The sequence below is a fragment of the Sorex fumeus genome, unplaced genomic scaffold, assembly GCF_029834395.1.
Source record: "Sorex fumeus unplaced genomic scaffold, SorFum_2.1 ptg000033l, whole genome shotgun sequence".
NCBI classification, from domain to species: domain Eukaryota; kingdom Metazoa; phylum Chordata; class Mammalia; order Eulipotyphla; family Soricidae; genus Sorex; species Sorex fumeus.
The window spans coordinates 30,333,779-30,352,742 of record NW_026606090.1 but is presented as its reverse complement, the minus strand read 5'-3'; the positions used below and the strand labels follow the sequence as shown (position 1 = coordinate 30,352,742).

General features: G+C 57.9%; 1 protein-coding gene across 6 annotated transcripts in view; it reads left to right on the top strand.

Annotated features, from left to right (window-relative positions):
- RBPMS (RNA binding protein, mRNA processing factor) overlaps window positions 1-15,661 on the top strand; it is a 168,097-nt gene extending 152,436 nt beyond the window's left edge. For 2 of the 6 annotated variants that reach the window (XM_056116928.1, XM_056116926.1), the window contains 2 exons: window positions 8,216-8,285; window positions 12,656-12,763. In XM_056116928.1, the coding sequence (XP_055972903.1) occupies window positions 8,216-8,278 (63 nt within the window). In that variant the 3' untranslated portion in view covers window positions 8,279-8,285; window positions 12,656-12,763. Of the gene's footprint in view, window positions 1-1,497; window positions 1,747-8,215; window positions 8,286-12,655; window positions 12,764-15,539 lie in introns of those variants that run through there. The other 4 variants (XM_056116924.1, XM_056116923.1, XR_008792833.1 and 1 more) reach the window with 3 other exon arrangements.
- Window positions 15,662-18,964: the final 3,303 nt, after the last annotated feature.

Sequence of the window (18,964 nt, the reverse complement as noted above, 5' to 3'; positions counted from 1 at the left end):
CCGCTTGCCTGCCCAGCTGAGTCAGGTCGCGCTTCCTGAGCGGACCCCGTCTCCTCCGGGGAGGACTGGTCTTCCTGCTCTGCTCTCTGGGGAGGCCCCAGCCAGTGTCAGGACTCAGAACAGAGAGACAGAATCAAGCGCATCTGCCTCGTGGCCTGGACGAGAGCAGGAAAACCTGGTGCAAATTTGAAAAATTATAATAAGCCCGAACAGGTGGGGGTTCTGCTTGTTTTGTGCAGTGTTGGTCTGCGAGGCTGGATGAATTCTCTCCCGAAATTTCCTCTTCCTCCCTCGAAGCTCGTGGGCCGGGAGGGCCTCTGTGTGCTTCGGGCTGGGGGACACCCGGGGCCAGGACAGGCGTAGAGAAGCTGCAGAGTGGAACGAAAAATGCCAGTGGTGGTGGCGGGAGGGCGGGACTGCAGGTCACTTGCAGGGCAGGTCGGGAGGCCTGTGCCCACCGCCAGTGTAGTCGGGCTTCTCTCTCCTTCGCTCTGTGCCTTTTCGCTCCTCTCCCCTCTCCAGTGCTCCCTCGTGCCATGCCTGTCTCCTGAGGTCAGGGCGCCTCTGTCTGGGGGTCGCTTCTGCTCTTCCCCTGCTAGTCCCGGGCAGCGGAGCACAAAGGTTGATGTCGGCCAGCGGGGGCCAAGAGATAGTGCAGGGCTTTCGGGTTGCGGCCACCGTCCAGGGGGGCCCTCAAGCACAAGCAGGACAACAAAGGCTGCGAGAAGGCCTCCTTCGCAGCGTCTTCCTTGGGCCCAGGCCCTGGAGAACCGACACTTGCGTGTGGCAGAAAGGACTGGGGAAGTGGCTTTGGTCACGGCTTCTGGGTAATTCGTCTCTTCCTTGATTTGTTGACGTAACAGATAAAATCCACAAAAGTCTTTCCAGGGCTATGGCAGGGGTTGGCCGAGGGCCTTGAGATAGGAGTCCTGTGAGCAAGGCGGGGCTCAGCCCTGGCCCCAGGAATCCATCCTGCGGTTCAGGCTGTGCCCTGAGCCCATGTATCCGGGCTGCCTGGCTGGAGTCTCACCCACCCCCGAAACAGCACCTGAGCCGTCGGGGGCCTCGGCCTCTGCCCATGTGAGGGGCTCAGCGGGAACCAGAGCGGACAGAGGGGCACGCTGAGGCGACGGAGCATTCTAGAGCCGCGTGTGGCTCGCTGGCCAGACCAGGGCACTCGGCCCCAGAGACCTAATTCTTGGGCGGAATTTTGTGGAAAGGCTCCGCTCCAGTGACTCCTGGGATTCTTCCTCTCCACGTAGAGAAGAGCCTGGAAGAAGAGCCGCGGAGGCAGAGGATGGGGATGAGGACCCGAAACCTTCCTGCCAGAGGGCTGGCTGGAGGCGGAGCGGAGGGGGCGCCAGAACAGCGTCCCTAAGTGGAGAATCCCCTTTTTGTTTTGGAAATCGTGTTGTGTGTCTTTGAAGAACTTTTAAGTTTGTTTCTCTTGGCAATGTTGTGCTCTGTTTTGAGACATGGATTTTTTTTTTCTTCTAGTGTTTCTCTCCTGAGGCAAAGCCCAACACACCTGTGTTTTGTCCACTTCTCCAGCAAATTAGATTTGTCTCTGGGAATGTGTTTGTAACGTATCAGCCTACTGCAGACCAGCAGAGGGAGCTCCCATGTTGAATTTGCCACTAGCTATCCGCCCCGCCCCGCCCCGCCCCACCCCCCTTTTTTGTTGTTTTGCAAAAAACAAACAACCAAAAAGAAAAAAAAAAGCAAACTATTTCTTGGCAACATTTGAGAGATTTCAATAAAAGTTTCAATCCAAGAAAACACTGTTTCAAATAGACTGCAGCGTTTTTTTCCTGTCTGTGATGCATTTGTTACAAGGTGGTATCCTGGCAGATTCGGGTAGAGTCCAGCCCCTGGCACCGAGTATCCATGGACAGACCCAGAGCTGAGACCCCACCCTCCCCCTGCCCCACCCTGCCCTCCATATCTCGGGCCCTGAGCCAACAAGAGCTGTTGGGGAAGATTCTCGTTCCAGCCTCCAGGCTCGGTTTATCTGGAGACACGCTCTGCCTTCCTCTTCCTCGAAGCCCAGCAGTCCTCGAGGACCTTGATGCAGAGGAAGGAAGCCGCGGAAGAAGGGATCCCCGAGAAGCTTGTGGAGGCCACGGGCCTGGTTCCACCCCGCCCTCACTCCAGGCTGCTGTTTGTGGCTCTCCGTGGACGATGCTTACTTGGCAGGACCCTCAGATGGAAGGGGGGCGTGGGTGAAGGGGGCGTTAGCTGAGGCCAGCAACATCTGGTGTTTGAGCGGAGTAGCCTGTGCCAGCTTTGCAGGCTGGTGGTGTCTGTGGCGGGAATCAGTTGTGTGAGCCACTGTGGGCAGGCACGGGCGGTTCCATCGGTGCAGACACACATCTGGGCCGTCCGCGCCTGCCTTCGCTCTCGCTCTAGTTGACAGGTCAGAGGAGGTCGGTCACGTGCGCGATCCTCCCCACGCGCAAGGAGCCGTTCCGCTTACCCGCTGGGTAGCGGCTGTGGCAGGTAAGTTGGACCCAGAGCGGGTCCGGAGTCCTTCCCTGGCCTGTCCCCACAGGCCACCCGAAAGCCCTAAACCCTCACGCAGACTTCCTGTGGTCACATGGGCCCTGAGGAGGACCCTTGTGAACACCCCCCACCCCCGGAAATGTTTTCAAGATTAGACCCAAAATAAACGCCACAGTGGACTTTGGGAAGAGATGGAAGGAACATGGAGACTCAGCTGAGTGCTGGTGTGGGGGTGGCCGCGCCCTCGGGTGGCCCTGGAGAGCAGCAGCTTCTCGGAACTCAAAGAAACAGCCCTTCAGCGCCTCTCCACACTGCACAGCAGCAAACTCGGGCTAAAGGCCCAGCCTGGGACTTGGACCTGGGGGGCTCACCCAAGCGTCTCTGGCCCTCCTCAGCCTGGACCCGGAGACTGGCAGGGGCGGCTGGAAGAAGGATGGGAGGAGGCGGGTCTCGGCTGGGCGGGCGGCTCCCGGGTCACTCTCGGTCCCCAGCCAGACGCACCGACAGACACAGCAAGGATCCCGTCGTGAATGGCCAGAGACGGACTGGCATCCTGGACAGGGCAGCCTCCCCGCCTGCCACCCACCACCTGCTCTGTAGCCTGGCGGGATCGGGAATCGCCCCCACAGCCAGGCCCACACAGACCTCCAGCCCCGAGCCGCCTCGACAGGAAGTGGATGCCGAGCGGGAGAGAGCTGGATTCCCCGAGAGACCTCTGGCACCGTGTGTGTCGCGTCACCCAGGCCCGATGTTCCTGAACTTTCCAGCTGCTTCCTTGTCTTCATCTCTCTGAGAAGCCAGGAGGGGAGTCCCACGGTGGGCTTGGGCAGGAGTGGAGGCCGGACACCAGTTCCGGCAAGGCAGATGCCCGTCTGCTCACGCCCTCCCGCCACAGCCCAGAGATTGGTCCTTGGAGCCCAGGAGCAAGGCAGTGAGAAGCGCGACCGTCTGCCCCGACCCTCTGGCCACCTCAGCCACAGTCTGGAACCCCAGCCCCAGAGCTGGCCACTGCTGAGCCTCCCCCCGACGGGAGAGTTGGTTCTTGTTGAGGATGCAGGTGCTGGGACCTGTCCTGGAGCAGATGCTCCGAGCTCGCCACTGCAGGGACCAGACAGCCGGCGGGTGGGGGCAGCAGCCCTTGGCTTCCTGAGCTCTCTGGGTTTCTCTTTGGTCCTTTTGCACGTCCCCCTCTGAGGGCTGGTTCTGAAGGTTGTGGCCACAGAGGTGCCCTGAGCCCCGCATGAGCTGGGGGCTTGGTGTTTGGAGACGGAGCCCAACATCCTGAAGGCCGTTTCCTCCCACTCTGCCCTCCTGGGATCTCAGACGAGAGACACAGTCCCCACTGCTCCGGGGGTCACTGGGAACGAGCCAAGTGCTGCTCCTTGGGTCATCGTCATGGGCTGTCCTTCCTGTGACGACTCGATGGGGCAGGCCTGGCCCTGGTTTTTGAGCCTGTCTCTGGTGACTGGAGCACTCGGGGGTCTAGGACTCAGGGTCAGCCCCCCTGAGCACAGCTGACCGCTCTGGTGTGGTATGTGCTGGTGGGGCTCTGGCCGGCTTGTGCCTGTCCACCCAGGTCCTGTCCACGAGCCCACGAACTCTTTATAGCTCTGGAAACAGAAGCAAAGCTTTCTGAAAGAAACTTGGGAAATCAGCACGGCCTTCATGACAAGAAAGTGAACTTCTTGAAGAAAACACGTTGTGACAGGAGGGAAAAGGGAAACCGAGTGCACATGTTTTATTCAGCGCTCTGCTGTGGGTGTGGGCAGCCCGGGAGTGGGGACAGGAAGGGAAAGTGGGGCACCCCGGCCCGGGGCCTCGTCACGAAGCACGGCTTGCTTCACCGAGCGCGGCTCTTGGGACCCGCTAATGGCCCTTGATGGCAAACATCGTTAAAAATTAACAGGCTGACAAAGTTAAGCATGGCTGGCCAGCAGGCTCCGTGGTCTGCATCTGACAGGCACGTTTCACGCCCGGGCACCCTCGGCCAGGGCTGCCTTGTGTGAGCTTGGGGCATGGTCGGAGGTGCACAGGCCTGCTCGGAAGCCGCAGAGAGCGCTTTGTCCCTACAGGCCTGTGTCTGGTGAGGCCCCAGTGGACTCACAGGCCTGGTTAGGAGGAGCTTGACCTCTCCGCCTGGGGTTCAGACCTCGGCCACGCGCCACCAAGCAGTCTGGGGGGAGCCTGCACGATCTGGTGCCACATCCCAGATGTAGGGACATGGATGTTGGGCATAACCGTGTCCACTCTTGCCTGCTTGTCCCAGGCAGGCATGTTAGACCAGAGTGCACATCCCGCCTGCTGGGCATGTCCCAAGGGTCTCCAAGGGCCGGGCAGTCCCCTTCCCTGGTCAGGGGGTGTTGGCCGGAGCATCCTGAGCCTGCGTGCAGAGGGACAGTGTCGGTCAGCACCCGTCCTCTGATGAGTTGGGAGTTTCCAGGACAGGGATCTGGCTTCAGGCTTGGTAGCCTCCAGCCATCCTCACTGTTCTTATGGGCTCTGCAGGACCAACCAGAGCCCACCACTCGGTCTGCAGTGAATGACGGAGGCCCTCCTAGAGGAAGATTGGGGGTGGGGGGTGGACAGGCTGTCAGCAGAGTCCCGGGATTGCCAGCTTAGGGTTCTGATCCTGAGCACGCAGGATTTTGTGAAAAGGTCCTAAAGAAAACATGGGCTTATGGTACTGCTCCACCTTTACTGCGTATGGTGCCCCGAGGCCTAGGCCGAGGATCCAGTCCCCTCGGGCTCTCCCGAGCAACCAGCGGGGTACAGAGAGTCTGGCTGGTGTGTTCAGCTTTCGTCAGTTCTGCTGGTTGCTAGAAACCTGGGTGTCACATTCGCGGGCTTCCACCTCTGATTCTCCAGGTTTCTCCTCCGCAGGGGCCTCCAGAACCATCAGGTGTGCTCAGAAAACCCAGTTTCTTCCTTAAGGCTCTTAGAGCCCTTGGTTGTGCTAGTAGCCATGGTGGCCTGCCTGGAGGTGGAGCCCCTCTTCCTCACTCTGGAGCCGGGATGCTTCTTTGGACTAATCTTCGGGATGCCTCTTTGGACTAGTCTTTGGCTGCGCTTCCGAAATGGCAGGAGTCATTGAGGCAGCTGCACGGGTCCTGCCGCTAGTGCCTGCTCCGACCCGGCCCACAGCCGTTGTCTCTGAAAGCCACTGACCGAGATTTTCTGTGACCTGAAGAGAGTGTCCCGGGGTGGCTCGTTCCTGCAGCCCCCTGAGGCAGAGTGGGTTTCCCCTCAGCAGTGCCTGTGAGGTGGGGGTGGGCTGAGGAGTGCAGGGCCGCACTGTCCGGTCCACGCGCCCCCCCCCCCCCCCCCCGCGCGGGGCCGTGGGTCAGGTAGGGGCTCCCTCCTGGACGCCAGTCAAGGTCTGTCTGTCCTTGGCAGCACTCTCGGGTACATGGTTTCTGCATGTATTTTAGTCCCCTTGGACCTCGTCTTCTCATCTATAAATGGAAGAAGATGGAAATTATTTGTAAGGGTACTTGGTACTTTCTCTAGCATTCCATTTTGTTTTTGTTCCGAGTTTGTTCTTTCCTGAGTATCTTGGCACCCTCCTCCTCCCCCATCCATCACCGCAGTCAAGGACCAGGCCGGGGTGTTGGCTCCAGGGCACCCCTGAGAGCCCCCTGCTTGTGAGAAGGGCCTTGAGCTCAGGCCAGGCTACATAGGATTTGATTGGACAGGCCCCCGGGTGTATGCTGAGGGGGGCAGCAGTACAGGTCACCTACATGGGGTTGCAGTGAAGTGCCCAGTTTTCCTTGCCCTTCCGCTGTTAGCCATCTCAGGCACAGAGGGAGGAAGGTCAGCCTTGGAGTAGAGGTGCAGAGGAACACCAGAAGCTCCTGGGATGTCAAACCGGCGTGCGTGCATACGTGTGTGTGTGTGTCTGTGTGTGCACTCACGTGTAAGTTTGAGAAGAGGGGGCAGAGCAATAGTACAATGGGTAGGGAGGTGTTTGCCTCGCACAGAGCTTACCTGGATCCAAATCCCAGTATTCCATATGGTCCCCGGAGCTTTCCGGAAGTGAGTCCTAAGTACAGGGCTAAGAAGTAACCATTGAGCATTGCCGGATCTGACCCAGCCACAAAGTATGGTGTGTGTGTGTGTGTGTGTGTGTGTGTGTGTGTGTGTGTGTGTGTGTGTGTGTGTGTGCATGCACGGCGAGCGCGCACATGTGTGCACGGCCAAGCCGCTGCCTTTCATGCGCTGAGCTTGGAGCGCCCCCTCCCGACCCATGTCTGCAGACCAACAGGCTCTCTGTGTTCCTGGTGCTCACTGCACTAACGAGCCCGCCCAGGTGCAGCCCCTGACAGTAGCAGGAGTGTAGCGAGGGTCTTAGACGCAGCCCAGAAGGGCAGGAGGGACTGACGCATGTCACCACGTCCTCCCTGAGAAGCAGCGTGGCTGGCGAGCACTGGGTCACTCTGGGGTGCCGGGCCGAGTCCAGCAGGCAGGGGTGGGGTGAGGGTCACCTCCTCCCAGCACCTTCACCAGCCTCCCGGCGCTCCGCCCCCGTGTGCTGAGGTCCCCACAGCCCGCCCTGCCCTGTCCACCTGACTTGGGAAGGCAGCTCCCGGCTGCCCGTTGCTCAGTGAGCACGTGGATTCCTCACAGAGCCGTGAGCCACGGGTAGGTACGAGTCACTTCTGTGTCTGCCCCTCCCGACTCCCCCCCTCCCCCCGGGACTGACCTCCCGCTTATCACAGACGCAGGGGCCGGACCCCTGGCATGAATCGGCGGCACCACGGGGGGCTGGGGCGGGGCCACTGGGGATCGGACCTGGAGCAGCCACATGCAAGGCGAGTGCCCTTCCCGCTGTGCTCACTCTGGGCCCCTTTGTTTTGTCCAAAAGGAAATTTGGCTTGACGGCTGTGGGTGTTGGAAACGTGGGTCCTTCCCTTGATCTAGGCCCTTATGGTGGCCCTGCACACAGCTCTGTCCTCTCCCTGCAGGAGCCCCCCCCCCCCTACACACACACACACACTCTCCGGCTGTGACAGCCGTAGCTCTTAAGGGTACCCCACGTCCATAGTCTAATCCATGAGAGGGATCCCGGGAAGAGGCAGGAAGTGGAGCAGCACCCAGGCCGTGCCACCCCCACCCCCATTTTATGGGGCCAAAAGATTCCTGGACGGTCAGGACGGCTTCACCCCGACTTCGGGGATCTGAGCCAGCTCTGAATGGACCAGGAGCTTCAGCCCAGTGTCGGGGGAACGGCTGGCACCAGACCAGGTGAAAGGGCATCCTGAGGCGGCCTCAGTGCACTCCTGGGCAGACCCCGCTTCCAGGAACGGCTCCTGTCCCCCAGCACCTCGTGTAGCAGCGAGGACCCCCCTGTCAGCCGAGAGGGAGGCTGACGGGTCGGCCGCCCTTTCGTCCCTTCCCCTTCCCTCAGGACAAGACTTGGGATGTTTTGGCCTGTCGACAAGATTCGACTCGATGCACCTGTCTGGGGCGGCAGGGAGCAGGCACCCAGTGACAAGTCAGAGCCCTTTTCTGGAGGACCCTCTCGGGAGCGCTGACCGGAGCAGGCAGGCTCCTGTGTGCACAGAGATGCCGGCAGCAGCACCCAGATCAGCAGCTTGGGAAGGGGGTGGCGGGCGGGGGGCCTTTCCCATGCCGTGGCCCTCGGTCACGGGTGGCAGGATGCTCAGAGGAAGATGTGCCCACAGCAGGGCTCAGCCCCCTCCCCCTGTCTCTGCAGATGCGCTGGTTCCCTCCGTCCGAGGCGACTTCTCAGGGCTGGAAGTCCCGTCAGTTCTGCTGAATCCTACGTGAGTAATCAACTTCGGGTCGTGACAGGCAGGCACCGGAGGGTTGAGGGGCGGGCAGACTGGTTGACAGGCAGCAGCTCCTGCTTCGGTGGCCCCCACCTTCCCTGGTAGTGCCGCACCTCTAGGGCTTTGCTCCTGGCACTGAGGGAGAGGTGAGCTGTGTGCTCGCTTCTCGGTGAGGGCGCGGCTCTCCCGGGGCTGTGCCCACTCACTCCCACCCACCCCCTCGCACTCCAGGCTGGCTTCCGTGCAGCCTGCAAGCCCCAGGTCTGTGCAGTGCTCACGTGCTTCTCCTAAGGGCCCCATCTTGCATGTTCAGGACTCCCAGCTCTGCACTCAGGGATCACTGATCACTCTTGACAGGCTTGGGGGACTGTATGGCGGCTGGGAGTGGATGGCCACATTCAGGGCAAGCGCCCACACACTGGACCGTCTCTCCAGCCCTACCCCAGCCCCATCTTTTAATTGTCCAGGGAACTGAACTGAATTGGCATCTTGGTGTCATTTTCTCTTAACCTGACCTTGTTTCCAGGAGACAATGATTTCTTTTTCCCTTGTACCTGGAGAATTGTTTTTGTTTTTGGTTTAGTTTTGACTTTTAGGCTACACACCCGGTGCTCAGTTTACTCCTGCCCGGAATCAGGGGGGGTCATACCTTGTCGGTGCCTCACCTTGCTGTAACTGTCTCTCCCGCCCCTACATGTAGACTTTCTATAAAATTTCAGATGCCTTTGAATGTTTTGTACAGGGGTTCCTCATGGCTTTGCACTCAGGAGTTAACTCCTGGCAGTGCTCAGCCCGGCTGAGCCGGGTTTGATTCCTCCACCCCTCTCGGAGAGCCTGGCAAGATACCCGTGACATATTCGATATGCCAAACACAGTAACAAGAAGTCTCCAAATGGACACGTTACTGGGCCCGCTCGAGCAAATTGATGAATAACGGGAGGACAGTGTTTTGAATGTTTTGACAAAATTTCTGTGAACTAAAAAAGCACTTATTTTGAACGCTTCATTTGGCATGTGGATTGGGGAGGGGTCTTACTTACCCCCGAAGTCACTGCTTTTACTGCCACGTTCACCTTATTCCCTTGAGAGCTGTAATCCTTTACAGTGTCGGGGGACTCGCCCTGTGTTGGCGAGGCTTTGGAGTCCCCTGACTAATGCTGCCCCCACCCTGGCTCGGGGGCTTCTGTTCTAAGGACAGGTCCCTAGAATGCTGCTGCTCCCTGGGTGCCTCTGTGACATCACAGCAGGCTGCGATTCTCTTCTGGGCAAACCCAGGGGAGCTCAGAATTGGCCTCCAGGGACGGCTTCATCCTTGGGGAGACAGACACTGGAGCAGAGGGCAGTGCCCAGGGCAGCCGAGCAGGGTGCATGGCCTTTGTGCCGACGGCCTCCACGCTTCACCTTCCGCGACCTGAGGCGCCTGCTGGGTGTGCGCTGCCTTCCCATCAGTTCCCGGGTCACGACCCAGGGGGACTCCCGCACTGCCCGGTGGCTGTCTCGGGTGGTGAGACGTTGCAGAAGTGCCTGCCTGTGCTTGGCCACACCCGTGCCATGACTGAGTAGTGCCCAACCTGCCCCCAGACCAGCCCATTCTGTGGCAGGGTTGCTCGGAGGTGGCCCTCAATCAGGATTCGTGAACGCTTCCACACTCAGACCAGCTCATTTCCCCGAGGCACGGGCTCTTGGAAACACAGTGAACAGCATGAACCTTACTTAAAGGCCAAAATGACATTTTTCTCAAGCAGGAAGTATGAGGGACCAGGGAGCTCTCCCCCACGTGACCCCGGAGGGTTTGTGGTCCACCTAGAAGCCACGCCCTCACCGTACATTCAGAATCTCAAGCCAGTTGCTCCGTGTTACAGGCTCTGGGTCCGAGGTCATCTGTTTGGTTGATCAATGAGGTTTGGGGGGCAGGAGCCAGGAAAGTGTAGTGAGTTCTTTTCACAGCACTCCGCTTGTTTGTTCTGAGATTCTGGTCTTCCCTGTACGTGGAGGTGCCCAGATGTCAGAGAGATGGTGCCTGAATGTTCTCTTCAGGTATTTTAACTTTCCTCCATCGAAGGGGTTTAGGGTTCTTTGTTTGCGGGCGGGGGGTTGTGCTTGTTTTTAGACCATAACCAGCTCTGCTCAGGAGAACGTCTAGTGTGGTCATTTATGTTTAAAACGTTGGAATCAAATGTTCAAAGATGCTGGACGCTGAGGCTCAGTCCGAGCTGGGTCAGCTCCAGCCCACTGCCCTGTTGCTCTGGCCCAGACTCTGCTCTGAGCATCTGTGACGTGGGTGGCTCAGGCCCAGGCTCCATGCGGCTTGGACCCATAGCCAGCCTGTAAATGGGCTTCCGGCTATTGTCTTGTTCAGAAAACGCTGTCATCATTTTGTCATGGTCACACCGTCACTGGCTCGGCACTGCTGAGCTGGGCACTTCCAGAGGGTCCTTGCCCCGATGCCCCCTTTCTGGGGCTTCTCCCCACCCGCATTTGCTGGAGGTGTCCTAGGACAAGGCAGCTGGAAATTCTGCTGCCCCTGAGAGAGGCTGTGTGGACTGAATTGTGGAATGACCCTGAGCACAGTGAGGGGCCAGGGAGCTGGCGAGCTGGGCACTTGTGCGGTTCAGAGGGAACCGGGCGCTGGGGGGATGGTGGGAGGCGGCTCAGGTCTCTCTGTCACAGGCTAGAGGGAAAGGGAAGAAGCTGAGAGAAACCACCTGACCAGCAAAGGACAGGGGTGGCCTGGTGCCCCCGGGATGACTCCCAGTGTCTTCAGAGACCGACCAAAGGAAACGTTCCTTAGTGAGACAGCCCGTGGGTGGGCCAGAAAGAGCCGCACTTCTTTACAGGCTCCCTCCTCGGGGATTACGGTCGCCCTTCACCACAGCACCCCCAGCCAGTGGGAAGGACTCTGCGGAAGTGAGAGCCAACCCTCAGGGCCCTCGGATCCTAGAACAAGCCCGAGGCTGTTGCCAGGGTGTGTCATTTTAGGGGCATGCCCCACAGGCCTGGTGCTGATGAGCAGGAGGATTGGAGAGCAGGACAAGTCCCCGAAGGGCCTCCTGCAGAGGGGCAGGCCTGCATGGGTGGGCAGCAGGACAGTGACAGCAGCAGTGACAGTCACGGCTGGCGTCGGGCAGATTCGGTCCCTGGACTCTCGCTCTCCCGGGCCCTGCGAGGATGTTTATAGCGTCTGCACTGCGGCTCCCTCTTTCAGAAGGGAAATCGGTGACCAGGCCAGGAACATAAGCTCTCGATCCTTTCCAGCATATTCTAAGCGTCTGCCTGGTGCCAGAAATGAGAGCAAAGTGTACAGTCGGGCCTGTGGCCTCGGGCCCTCATGGTGAGGCCAGTGGGCACTTAGGGAGGGAGGGCACAGCGTTCCTCGGCCTCCTTCCCATTTCAAGGCGTGTGCTCAGCCTGTTGTGCTACTCCTGGCCGTGAGCTCTTGCTCCGGATACTCCAGGCAGGGGCATGTGGCACTGTGTTTCTCTCGAGGTTGCCTGACAGCCATCGGCATGCTCGTGGATGGGGCCACCGTGGTTGCGCTCCATCTCGCATCTAGCCCTGGTCGCTGGTGTTCAGTTTAGCCGTGAGCTGCTTCTGCGTATCACTAGAGTTTGGCTCCGCTCCACTGAGCCCTGGAATCCGTAGTCGTGACTGGGAAAAGTCGGTTTCTCGTGGGAGGCCAGGAGAGAGGAATGAGTCTCAAGTCCCTCTTGACAGGCAGGCGGTGGGAGTTATACCACTTGGTATCCAAATAGCATTAAATCTGGAGGCAGGGGTGAGGAATTCTCCCCAAAAGGGGGGAGAGGGGATTAGGGTGGATCTGGGGGGTGCAGGGACTCAAGAAAATTCCTTGGCTCAGGACCAGCTCCTGGCACAGAAACGATCAGCACGTGGGTCAGCACCTCAGCGGATCCGAGCTGGGCCCCGAGCTGGTGCAGCTGCCGCTGAGGCCGCGTCTTCCTCGGGCTCTGCTCTGGGAGCAGTGGCCCAGGGGGTGAGCTGTGAGCATGGGGGTCCCAGGTAGGCCGTGTCTCCAGGAACAGGCCATCCCCCTCCAGGAGAGCCAGCGCTGTGCCCAGAGCTCCAGGGACCCTCACCCTTCGCTTTGCTCCCAGCTCCCTACGTGTTCACAGTCCTGTAAGGGCCCACTGGCCTGTAGGGGAACCCAGCTGTGAAACGTTGGCCCGGGGACTGTGCTAGCCTCTGATGTGGGTGACTTTGGGGGCTTCTCGGGCTCGGGAACCACTCAGTCCTCAGGTTCCACAGGAGACCCTCAAGAGGCCTCCCCTCTGACGCGGCAGGCCCCTGGCAGATCAGAGAGTGCGGGGCCCAGAGCACTAGTAACGTGTGCTCTCTCTCCGTCCCAGGTCCCAGGTGTGTGATGGTGGCTGCAATCTGTCTTGTGGGTATTAATACAATCTTCAGCGGCGCCGTGGCTCTCAAGCTGTTCTGCAGAACTGGAGCGTGCCGGTGAGTGCCAGTTGGGCTGGCCGGCGTCTGGAGGAGACCCCTGGACACCCCAGCCCCCCCAAGGGGTATGAGGATGGGTTGGAGCGTCATGGGCCGAGACAGTCCACGGAAAGAGCTTTTCTCTTTAAGCCCTTAAGCCTTTTCCAATAATGAACGTGCCCTGGAAATGTCTCTAAGCTGCTCTCGTCCACTCCTGGCTGCCTAATCCAGCCCCGCTGAGTCTCGGGCGGCCCTTCTTCTCTGACCAGGGCATTTTTATGAGCTGCTTCAGAAATAGGATGATCGATGGCCTTTGGGTGGGGCAGTTTGAGGGGTTCACCTTGAGTTCCACAGGGCTGCAGGGCTTCTCCAGAAGGGGAGATTCTGTTCATTCTGTGTGGTCGAGCCCCACTTCTAGAGTGCAGTGGCTGTAACGGGCAGGCTGAGAAGGACCACGGGGCAGTTCCCAGCACAGAGACCCATTCCTGTTCGTTCCTGCACTCGTCTTGGTTCTTTCTCTAGGAGGGATCACATTCTGCATGGCTGGGGGGCCATGCAGGCTGGAGGTTGAACCCAGGGCTCTGAAATGCACAACTGCTCCTTTAAGGGCCTGCCTCCAGCAGATTTCATTATTTTGGTTTTGGGCCACACCGCTGGGGATCGAACCCAGGCAGGTCCATGCACATCAGGCTCCTTCGCCACTGTACTACCTCTCTGGCCCTTGCCATGGTTCTGCACAGCGTAGCAGGGCTACGATTAATACTAACCCACAGAATATGTTTCTTTGAATTCAAAGTTTAATAGGGGCCGGAGCAGTAGTAGAGAACCATGCCTTGCACTTGGCAGGCCCAGTTCGATCTCCGGCATCCCATGTCATCCCTAAGCACTGAAAGCACCACGGAAAGTCCTGAGCACCACTGAGTGTGGCCCCCAGAACAAATCGTTGACTCAAATATCAGCATCCCGTGAAGATGATAAGCCCAGTCGGAAAGTGGGAAGCCGGGAAGGTTCCCCAACACTCTGGAAGGGGGTCAGGGGCCTGGCAACCTGGAGAAGCTTTCAGCTGGCTCCAGATGGGGCTCACTCGTCCTGAACCTTTTGTGGGTGACAGGAGAGGTCAGGAGGAGCTGCTCTGGCCAGGGAGGAGGGAGCTTCCCTCAGGCCAGGACTGGCTGTTGCACCTTGACCCCGCGCCCCTCGCAGCAGCCCCAATGATGCAGGCCCACATGTTTCCTTGGTCCTGGACAACAGGAATGAAACATTTCTGTGTTTTCTAATGCTCCTTTAGCCAGCGGGAGCCATTTTCCTGAGTGGCATGGCCCCCTCAGCTGCTTCCTCCCGATCTGTTCACCCTGCACACGTCTTTCAGGAGGCCGAGGATCCGCCTGCCCCCCGCCTGCCCCCCAGGGTGCTCTCTGTTCCCGGATGCCTCCGCGTTCTGTTTAAAAGGTCCTTGTTAATACATTCCAAGGCTTGAACTCCGTTCTGGGCTAAACCCCTTCCTTGTTTACAGGGACTGAAATAGCCACATTTTGACCTTCTGTTGGGTCTGGGAACATCTATGGCCATGTGGACACATTCTTTTCCCATGTGAGAATCACATTTCCGCAGCAGTGATGGAAAGCCCGGGAAGAGTCAGACTCATGTCCCCCTCTGCGTGCTGGGCCTTCCACAAAACGCTCCTTTTCACCCGCACCGGGCCTGGCACCGCTGCACCTGCTCTGGCATCCACTAAGAATGGACTGCAGGCAGGTTCCTTCCATGCCCAGGAGGCTGGAGCTGCCCCGGGCATTTCCCGGAGACTGGGGGAGCTGCCCCGTGCCATCCCGAGCTGTGTTCACGACCCCCTTCCCTTGGCTCGTGTCCAGTGTCAGAATTTCAGTCATATGCAAAACTTTCCAAATTATTCCCTGCGGAAGCCTGCTGGTCAGAGCCAGGAGAGAGCCCGACAGGCCAGAGGAAACGGGCCCAAATTCAGTGTCATGGGTTCTGGGTGGCGGGAGGAAATGGGTGACGGGCCTTGGCAAACCCAAGGGTGTGGGAGATCTGGGTCTTGGGCGGAGACGGTACCAGCATTGCCACCTTGCTTCCCCAGGGGGAGGTCAGGCCTGCTCACCTACCCTGCCAGTCAGGAGCACTGCTCAGGCGTGGAGATGGGTTGAGGCGAACCCGGGTTCAACCCCCAGCATCACATACAGTCCCCCAAGCCTACCAGGAGTGATCCCTGAGCACTGTCAAAATAAGTCTAAGGTATTTACATGATGCTGTTTCCATTACAGCGTCTTCTCCCCTCCTCGTTTCCTTACATGAAAGGCCGTTTCCTCTGGCCTGTCGGGCTCTCTCCTGGCTCTGACCAGCAGGCTTCCGCAGGGAATAATTTGGAAAGGTTTGCATATGACTGAAATTCCGACACTGGACACAAGCCAAGGGAAGGGGGTCGTGAACGCAGCTCCTAGTATTTACTTCCGTGAAAGCATTTTCTGCAAACAGGGCATGCTGTTAATATGGTAAGAAAATAATGGACTGAGTGACAAGTTTGACTCTGCCGGGCTGTGCTAGTGACTGTCCCCAAGGCCCTTTTGAATGCCAGGATGAAAAACAGCTGTGAACCTTTCTTTGCCAGCTGCAGGGGGTGGAAGTCTTCCAAAGTTCCCAGTCAAGAGAAGTGTCAACTAAACGTACGTCATGTGTCTCTAATGAGAACGAGAATGTGGACGCTCCTGTCTGTGGCCTCGCTTAGAGGCAAAGTGTGTTTGATGTCCCGAGGTACAGTCACCTAATCTATGACATTTTCTGTTTCAGGCTTGAAAAAATCTTGTCCAGTTTTGACCCCTCCAAGACCTTGCCACAGCCTCTATCACACATCTGTTTTTCGTGAAGAAAAAATATATATAATAAAAAAAGTTTTGCTCTTTTACACTGTATAATTTTAAGAGATAGTGTATTATTTGTGAATGCATGATCCAATGTCCATTTTGTACAGCATGGAGATACTTTCGAAGCACAATACACAAGCTGCCGACAGGCCAAGCGTATTTTTCTACCAAACATGAGTATGTAGGATGATGCTGCACTGGGTTGGATCACTGATTTTTAGTGTTTGACTTTTTGAATGCTTGTAATTAAAAGTACCTATATATTTCCGCCTCTCGAAAATAAGCTGCATGTTTGACGCATGTTTTTACACCCGTCCGAGTTCCCAGAACCATTGTGAATGTCCAGCCCCCGCCTGCCTGGCCTGGGCCGCGAGAGACCAGCCCTGTGCGTTAGCTGTCAGCACTCCTGCCGTCCCCGCTGTGCTCCGGGACTGCCCTGCACTGCCAGACCCAGCAGCCTTCATGCTGCTACGGGGCGGTTCAGGGGTGTGCCAAGTGCTGCGTCTTGCTGCTTTCCTGTCTTCTGGGGGGGCTCTGGGCCCTCCCATCCTGCCTTGGGCGCAGTGCCTCCCCCTGCAGCAACGTGCCGCACCCCAACCCAGGGAGATAGGGCGGCGGGCACCAGGCACTGGGAGCACCACTGCCGGGTCTGCTGCAAGCTGTCTTCAGAGCTGGTCCATCTCGTGGCATCGACTGACCCATTTCGGGAGCACACGACGGCTCCCCTTCCAGCCCGTGCGTGAAGACACACCCGAGGAGCTGCGTCTGCCCCGTCTTACTGGGTGCTGCGATTTTTCTTGATTTGATGGTTGGTTTCAGATGTGTCCCATCCTTTTGCATTAGAAATAAAGCTGTCAGAAGCCTTGACAGGAGCACCTGGGGCCCAGCTGATGAGAAGGGGAGGGGTGTAGGGGGCGGCCCCCGCGGGGCATCTGTACTCCTGTCTCTTAGGGAAACTGCCCCCGGCTCTTAGGCTTTTCTAAACTGTTCAGAGGTACTTTTCTATTGTCGTTTTTAAAAATAAAGTCCTTCTCTCAGCTCTCACACCATGCTTGCAGATAGATTCCTTTCTGCGGGAACAGGCTGGCTGTGAGCCAAGGGCACAGGGCTGGGAGCGCCCAAGCGTCACCAGCTTGGTGGATTCCCACGCCGCAGCTGACGCAGAGGCTGCCTCAGAGTCGTTTACGGTGATGACTGAACTCCACATAGTGGCCATGATAAAGCACACACATGCCCTCCAGGGGGCAGACAGCAATGCTCAGGTCTTCATGGGGCTCCAACAGGGGTCTGGGCTGGGTGTCAGAACCCCAGAGTACATCCAGGATCGTCCTGCTCAGCCCCCCAGGCACTGGGCAGCTCCCCAAGGAGACACCTAGTGTGGATGCTTCCATGTGGGCCGGGAGCTCCACGACCATGCAGCCACCAGTGAGTGAAGCACAGGTGATGAGCTGGGGTAGCTGGAGGGGGGGCGGGGCAGGGAGGGGGGCAACCAGCCTCCCATAAAACCTGGTCCCTGTTCCCACCATGAACGACCTAACACCCTTGCCCTTGGGAGCAGTGAGGCAGGGCTGCTGGCCTGTACGCACTGGGGCCCAGTTCACGGGCTCCATGATGCCACTTTGCCCACCTCGCTGCCATGTGAGCCTGCTTTTAAGCACCAGCGTGCACGGCCCTCCAGCCAGCGCCTGAGAGAGGAACCCACTCAAAACGGCGAGTTCAAAGAATTCATAGCAAAGAGGCTCAAAGTTTGCAAGATAAATTCTAATCCAAAGCATACCAAAGGGCTGGGCCCAGGTTCAACATCACATGCCCAAGTACTGCTAGGTGTAATGCCAGCACCCCGTATGGGCCCTGAGCACCAGGGGTAGCCCCAAAGCCAGTGGAATCCCATGTAGCTGCCCCCTGGCTTCAAGGCCCCCAGCTGCTGCTCTTGAGAAAGAGACATGATTGACAGCCTGGAGCAACACAACTCTTGTGTTTGGGTTTTGTGGTCTGTCTTATAAGCCACACCCGACAGTGCTCAGGGAACTATGTGCCAGGAATGGAACCCAGGCCTTCCACATGTACTCAGCCCTTTTTGTTGTTGTTGTTGTTCCTTTTGGTTTCTGAGCCACACCCAGCCAGCAGTGCTCAGGGCTCTCCTGGTAGGCTCAGGGAACTGTACAGGGTATCAGGAATCAAAGCTGGGTCAGCCACATGCCAATCAAGCACCTACCCACTGTGCTATCACTCGGCTTGCACGTTATTCCTTCTGATGACGTGGACTGGAAAGAGATTCCCACACAGCAGGCCCTCCAGCTGGAGCTGAGACGAGCATTCTCACAGATCTGAAGTGCTGGCACATGGAAGTACTTTTTCACTCAACCCACCCTGTGACGCCCTCTGGTGTAACCAACTGTTCAACATTCCTAGAAGGCAGAGGACTATCTGCGACTAGTCAGATGCTGCCTGAAGCACTGGTCTTCTGAATTGCCTCCATGAAAATTGTAACTGAGGGCTGGAGTGATAGCCCAGCGGTAGGGCGTTTGCCTTGCACGCAGCCAACATGGCCGACCCGAGTTCGATTCCTCTGCCCCTCTCGGAGAGCCCGGCAAGGTACAGAGAGCATCTCGCCCGCACGGCAGAGCCCGGCAAGCTCCCCGTGACGTATTCGATATGCCAAACACAATAACAACAAAGTCTCCAATGGAGACGTTACTGGGCCCGCTCGAGCAAATCGACGAAGGTGCTGCCAGAACCCACCCAAACTGGCCTTTCTTCCAGGGAGGGACGGTCCCTGAACAACGGGGAAGAAAATGCTGGAAAAGACAGCCGCAACCGTCCTTGCGCCAACGCTGGAAATTCTAGCAACACTCTACCCATGTCTAACACTAAAGAAGCTGTCTTAAGTTTTTCTAAGGGAAATAAAGGGGGACAATTTCCCTAAACAATGGTATCCCCTCCGAGAATTCAGGCCTGGAGTGCGAGGGGTTCAGCAAAAAAGCCGAGAATGACCGACTGAAGACAAATTTCTCCTTGTTTCTGGGGCTCATCCCACCGAGTTCAGGCTGTAGTTTATTCACGTCTCTCCTTTTAGAGTCATGTTTCTTTCCAACTGAAAATATTTTAAGAGAGAAGTCTTGCCCTGCACATCCTCTGCCACACAGCCCTGCGAAAATACTGGAGGACTGGAAATCACTGGTGCTCCTGTGTCAAGGAACGTTCCTCCCAGCTAGTGCAAATGGCCAAACTGGGCCAAGATGCCCTGGCCACTTTTCATTAGTTCCTGATGGAAACTGGTCTGGGAAATGTTTTCTGAGAAGCTTCCCCGAAGCTTCCCCAGGTCTGTCTCGGAACTTCTAGGCCGCTTTA